Raw genomic sequence first — 6231 nt, 5'->3', positions numbered from 1 at the left:
CTATTGGGGGCGCGAATGGACGTCCAACGTCGTTCAGGGAGGACCCAGTAGCCGTGGACGTCCAGTAGCGCCCTGAAACGTTCCGGACACTCCCCTCGCTCATTTCCGTCCAAAACAATCCAGCACAGCAATCCCTCAGACATATCTGGACGTCCAGCATTGACTACGAACGTCTGGACGTCCCTTCTCATCTCATCCAGAGCTGCCGACAGGACCGTTCTCTGGTCCGTCCCTGGACGTCCAGCAGGTGCCTCATCCTCTGGACCGCCCCTGGACGTCCAACACCGTCCTTTGATATTCTGGACGCCCCTTTAGTCCATCACCGCCCAGAACAGTCTAGCAAAGCCGGTCACCCCGCTCCAGACCTCTCTGAACGTCCAACAGCGACTACCACTATCTGGACGTCGTTCCCGTCCAGAAGTGCCCGCTGGCGCCCGGGCGCGCCGTCCTCTGGACGGTCCTTGGAAGACAACTCGTGGCGGTTAGGTTGATATATCAAAACGATTCCTCATAATAGTGCACAGCAGTCGTGAACGACTCAAAACTGTCCCTCTGTTCGAACTTACGACATGGTGAACAATGTCGTTTCTTGACATCGACATTTCAATAATTTCGGGTTGAATCCAGTCCCTCAGACTTGCCATAATATGGCCGCTTCAAATGTAGTCATGATTATCCCATTTAAATTTAAATACAACAGCATTATAATCATGATAATTTTCCTGAGTTTTAGTTAAACAATTCGCCTTTGGAAGTTACGTTGACTGTGTTGCCATTCAATCATTCTGTAACCGTAATCTGTCACTTGTTTGGTTATTTAGCAGATGATAAAGAGAAACTCTCTCAGAGGATCAAATCAAGAGGAAGAGGGGAGGACAGGATACGGAATCCAAAGAGACTCTCATTGACTAACAGCAGTCTTCCTTTTTTCTACACTGTAAAAAAAGTTTTACTGAATTTTCAGTACTTTCAGTCTGAAGTTTTTTTACAGACCAGTAGTCTGAAAATTCAGACTGTACTCAGGTCTGAAATTTCAGTAGTGCCTTACCATACCACTTAGTCTGAAAATTAAGACAGCCGTTATGAAAATATTTTTGAAAATGTTAAAAATGAACACTTGTTGAGGTAGAGGGTTATGCCCAAGTGGAAGACATCTTTCTATTTGGCACTGCCGTTGGTTGGGATCGAACCGCCAACCTTCGGGATAGGAAGCCGCCACCTTAACCATTCGGCTGCGGGCTACCTGCGTGGGGATCAGCGTCGGCTACTGGTGTTCTCGTTCCGCCTGCCCGGTGGACTTCCCATTAAAAATTAATACCGGTAACTCTGAATTACAAATTCAGTGTATAGTCTGAAAATATACTTCAAAAATTTCAGACAAATTGCTCTGAAAACCTGATTCAGAGTAAAAAGTCTGGATTTTCAGTCAAAACTCAGAAAATCTTGTGTCATGGTCTGAAAACAAGATTCAGAGTGCCAAATCTGAAAAATATCTACTGAATTTTCAGATTTTTTTTTACAGTGTACATTAGTTCCTTATGATCCCCAAGTTTCTACTAGTGTAAAGAACACTAAGGTAAAAGGCACATTTTTTAAATTGCTTTTCTTTTTTAAAATAAGCATATCCTTTGATTAATATTTTCTTTATAACAGAGGGAAGTGCACAAAGATCGAGTTAATGGAGCCCATGACAATGCTCAAAACCTAGACCGTGGCTCTAAAAAATCGTCTGAACCAAATGGTGAGGGTGCACCTAATTCAGAAAATTCGGCTCAACCAAATGTTGAGGTTCCACCTAATTCAACGGGAGATGTCAATAGTGAAAACAGCAGTATTGTAAGTATTTAGTGTTCACCTCTTACATTCTTTCTTTACCTTACTGGGAAGAGGTAATGGTGTATGTAAAACGTGGTCTGGCGTAGGCCCCCACCTAACTTTGTTACGATTGGTTCACAACTGTTTATAAGTAAGATAGCAAAATGCACTATTTTGACTACAGTGTAGTGTTGTGATTTCACAGTTGCTCCGTATCGTGAAAGTGTTGAGAAATCACAAAGTATTTTTAACAGTGAAGTCTCCATCCACACTTTTGTGAATGCCATTAACATTCAGAAACACGTAAATTAGTGTGCGAGCAAGATAAATGTCATTTTATTGCTTTTCTACGACTCTCGTTGTAATGTTGCGATATGAATAGTGATGATAAATGATAAAATTTGTCATACAGGTTCAACTTTAGGGGGTCGAAACATTACAATACTATTTGTAATTATAATTTACAAAAAATAACGTAACTTCACAGAAAAAAGAATAACAGTGTGCAAGATGACAGTCCCAGTGACACCAAGGCAACATTTTAGCCAGCTCTGTATGACAGTTATTTTATTACCTAAGTCTTGGGAAAAGCTTGTTTCTATACAGCTACCATTGTTTCCCTTTTTTTTCTGAAAAAAATAAGAAGAAATCCGAATTGCAACTATTTAATATTTCTCGAAACTACGAACCCTGAACAACGAGGTGGTATTCTATATAACTATTCTTAGCCATATAGCTATTGAGATCATCGATATCAAATTTCGAAATTTCCAAATTGAATCCAAAACAATTCTGAATTCACTCAAACCCAATAAATGACAATTTGGTTCAAAAAATTCTTTTAACTTCAATATCGACCCTTGAAGTCACTGAATCTACCTTGAAACTCTCTGCTTCAAAGTGTAAGCCTTAGAATATTTAGTCTGATATGCAAGGAGGGGTTGCCTTGTGTTACCAGCAGAGGCAAATTTCAAGTCCTAAAAACGCAACTTTTTCAACCGTGCACAGCTTGCTGTTGTCACCCAGTACCTGGATTTAAACAGGTTGTTGGTGTGGTTGCAATCATTTGGACACCATAGGAATTCAGTCCACCACCAGAAAGCTGGGTGGTGGCTGTATAAATATTGTGAAAAGTTTACTCCTTCTAGTTTTCCCCTTAAATTTGCTCAACAAGGGTGGAGCTTCCGTACATGGGCATATATAGTGCCGATATGCCGAGATGTTCAGACACAAGTTATGTCAAAGAGCGTCGGGAACACTCTTTTTCAACAGCGTGAAACTAATTTGCACTAGAAGTCTTGCAAATGAAGCCCTCAAAAAATACTTTTCATAAGTTTTGAAATGCGTCATCTTTTCACTGGAAAATCAAAGGTTCCTCTGCGCACCTTTAACCATTTGCACACGCACACTCAGATGTAGTTGACTTTGTGCCGCGGATGTTTTTGCGTCTTCGCAACTGCACGGGACAAGGGACACTTTCTTGCAGGATTCCAACAAAGAATAAGTCAGGCATTTGCCAATACTCGGCTGCCGTAGACGTCAGTGTTCCGGTTGCATGCGTCACGCAGTGCTCAGTCTTTATGTGTTTTCTTGCCGGAGGAAGGCAACGCCGACACGATGAGTGAGAGAGATCGGAACGCAAGCCACGAACAGAGCAGCAGCGCGGCAGCCAGGACGGCGATCACGTCCAGCATGAAGACCTGGTACCAGTGCAGCTGGCGGCTGGGCGCGCGCAGGTGCGGGGCACCGCCAGTGCGCGCCACGTACTCCACCCACCACACGGCCCGCTCCAGCGGCGTCTCCTTCTGGTCCTTCAGCGCAGCCCCGACGCGTCGGATGTTCTCTCGATACCTTTTGGACAAAACCCACCGGCCGCCTTACGTTAGAGCAGGAGTCCCGATCCCCTTAATAAAAAGGCCACTGAAATCGTTTCGTATCGTACAAGATCAGACAAAAACCCTGAGAGTATAGTTGTAATCAGCTATCACCACCTACCTTGGGTTCTCCAGGACGTCGGTGAGCGCTTCATAAAACCTCTCCTCGGTGATGTGTTTGTACTGCAGGCGCCGACCCAAACCGGTTCGTTCGACCTTCTCAGCATAAGCCGTCTGGTCGACGAAGAACGGCACTCCGAGGATGGGAACGCCGTGGTAGCTCGCCTCCTGAGTACTGAGTCCACCATTGTGGGACACGAAGCAGCGGATGTTCGGGTGGCCTGGTCACGGAAACAATGGGCAGTGCTCATGACCTACAGTCCCTTTGCTAGGTGAACGCTTAAATTTAGCTTGGCAATTGTCGTACCTCCGTAGAATTAAAAAAATAAAGATTTAGGCTAATTTTGATGCGTAGGTCGTATATGTACTTGTGAACACAGTGACGTGATTTAAACTCCTGGTTAAGTTTCTATTACATACGGAAACTTCGTTAACAAATCACGATACATCGTTGTATTACGAGTTGCTGCCAAAGCCCTAACAAAAGAGTATGAAATTTGTATATATTTTGCCAAATTTTCTGACCCAAAAATTTTCGTTCGTTACGAAATATGTGTCATACGAAATATTTTGAAAATTGGCACTTTCGAAAAATTCTCGTAAATTATTTTTACGAAGCATTTTGTAACTTTTTTTTTTTTTTGTTGTAAAATCACTTAAACGTTTTACAGTGCAGCTTTATCAGATGCAATTGGACTTTTCTAACCTGTGCCTAGGCTAAGAAGGCCGACTAAACCCATTTCGGATCAGATTTTGATCTTCCCTCTATGTACGCAAGGAGGTTTGTGGTGCAAGAACCACAAGGAATGATAGTCATAGCCTATTTCGTCCGTAACATAACGTTAAGATCACCGGTAACATTCAATTTGGCCGTGCACGGTGCACGGAGCTCACCCAGACGAGGTGGCCACAGTTTTGTACAGAGGAAGACGAGCCTTTTGACGAAAAAAATGGAAACCCGCAGAATTTTTCATCGGGGCGAGTCCAGGAAAGATTGATTCTAATTAGGGGCTGATCCGAAACCGGTTCAGTCGCTTTAAGTATGCGTGATTTTGTACATAACGTGAGACACAAAAATTTGTATCTGATTTAGATGTGTACGGGGCGGAAACTTCTACACTACGAACAAATATGTCCCTCCCCATTTAGTGTGTCGTCCCAGCCTCCTTGCTGAACGAATCTGGCAGCACAGGCAAGCCGAGATGGCAACTCCATTCAGTGGAAGACCAAGCCTGCCTTACAGCACAACACACTGCGATGAAGTCAAGTCTGCAATCATTGGTTTGCCCTAGTAACTGACATACCTAAAAGGTCATTTTGCGGGAGCCACTTGGCCACCCGTACATTTGGCGGCAATTTGTCCATGATGTCGTCGTCTTCGTACTTCCAAAGCACACGCTGTTTCACACGAGAGAACGCTCGCAGAATTGCATCGCGTCGGTCCTTGGCAAGGTTAGCCGACCTGTTGATAGAATCGGTCGGTAAGAAAACCAGAAATTGCATACTTATCATCACAACTATTACATTTCAAAAACTCAGAAAAGACGAGAATCGTTTTTTTTCCTTTCCGGTAAGTAAAGGAGACACAATACTGAAAAAAAAGTAATAACATTTTTGATCCAAAATTTGCAGTTTTTAAGAGATTCCCTCCGCAAAGCTATTTGAGATGGACTTAGTTTGCCGACATTGTAAACAACAACGACGATGTCTTCGCCACCCTCACACGCCAAAAGTACTTACTCTTTAAGTTTTTAATGAGCCTCCTATTGGAAAATGTACCGAGGACACCTCTTGTTTGAGTTTGATATGGATGCAGGGTTTTAATTGAAGTGCATACTTTTTTACAATAGAGTTGGCGATATACCTCACACCAGGTCAGGCGCGGTTTTATGGGGGGGGCGAAGGGGCGATCGCCCCCCCCCGTCGGCCCAAATCGCCCCCTGGGGTGGGTAGGCAATTTGTCCGACAAAACCCCTGAAAGTAGGCAACCCACAGCAAATCGCCCCCTCCGTCAGATGGACTTAAAACCGCGCCTGCACCAGGTTGCGCATGGAACTCTTCAAAGATAGGCCTGTTCTAGCATACTACTTAAAGATTTTCAGAGCTTTAGGTGGTTCCTAAAATTCAGGGAAAGGTTCAGATGAAAAGGAAAATGTTCAGAAACATAGGCTTCACGACTTCACAATTTCACCATGGTGTCCCCTTAAAATATCCCATCAAATATGTGAATTGACTGTAAAACCCTAATTTTAACGGTACCCTTCAAGGGCAGCTGTCTTGTTGAGATTTTTCCTGCTTCGGTGAATTTATAAACTACGTCAACTTCAGTATTCCAGCGCATTTTTTAAAGTATTGCAAATTTTCTTCTTCAAAAGTATTTTAAATTTTTGTTGGCTGAGCGATTAGCGAAGCCTATTACTCC

The 6231-nt window shown here is 43.4% G+C and overlaps 1 protein-coding gene across 1 annotated transcript in view; it reads right to left on the bottom strand.

The window, feature by feature from the left end:
* Positions 1 to 2123: 2123 nt before the first annotated feature.
* Positions 2124 to 6231, bottom strand: part of LOC113210244 (UDP-glycosyltransferase UGT5-like) — an 18378-nt gene continuing 14270 nt past the window's right edge. The window contains exons 6-8 of the mRNA XM_052268486.1: positions 5114 to 5271; positions 3811 to 4030; positions 2124 to 3666 (exon numbers count right to left, since the gene is read on the bottom strand). Coding sequence (XP_052124446.1) covers positions 3387 to 3666; positions 3811 to 4030; positions 5114 to 5271 — 658 coding nt within the window. The 3' untranslated portion in view covers positions 2124 to 3386. The remainder of the gene's footprint in view (positions 3667 to 3810; positions 4031 to 5113; positions 5272 to 6231) is intronic.

This window comes from Frankliniella occidentalis, unplaced genomic scaffold (genome assembly GCF_000697945.3).
Source record: "Frankliniella occidentalis isolate FOCC.00 unplaced genomic scaffold, Focc_3.1 Scaffold70, whole genome shotgun sequence".
Classification (NCBI taxonomy): domain Eukaryota; kingdom Metazoa; phylum Arthropoda; class Insecta; order Thysanoptera; family Thripidae; genus Frankliniella; species Frankliniella occidentalis.
The sequence above is the reverse complement of the archived record's forward strand: the minus strand, read 5'-3'. Positions and strand labels throughout refer to the sequence as shown.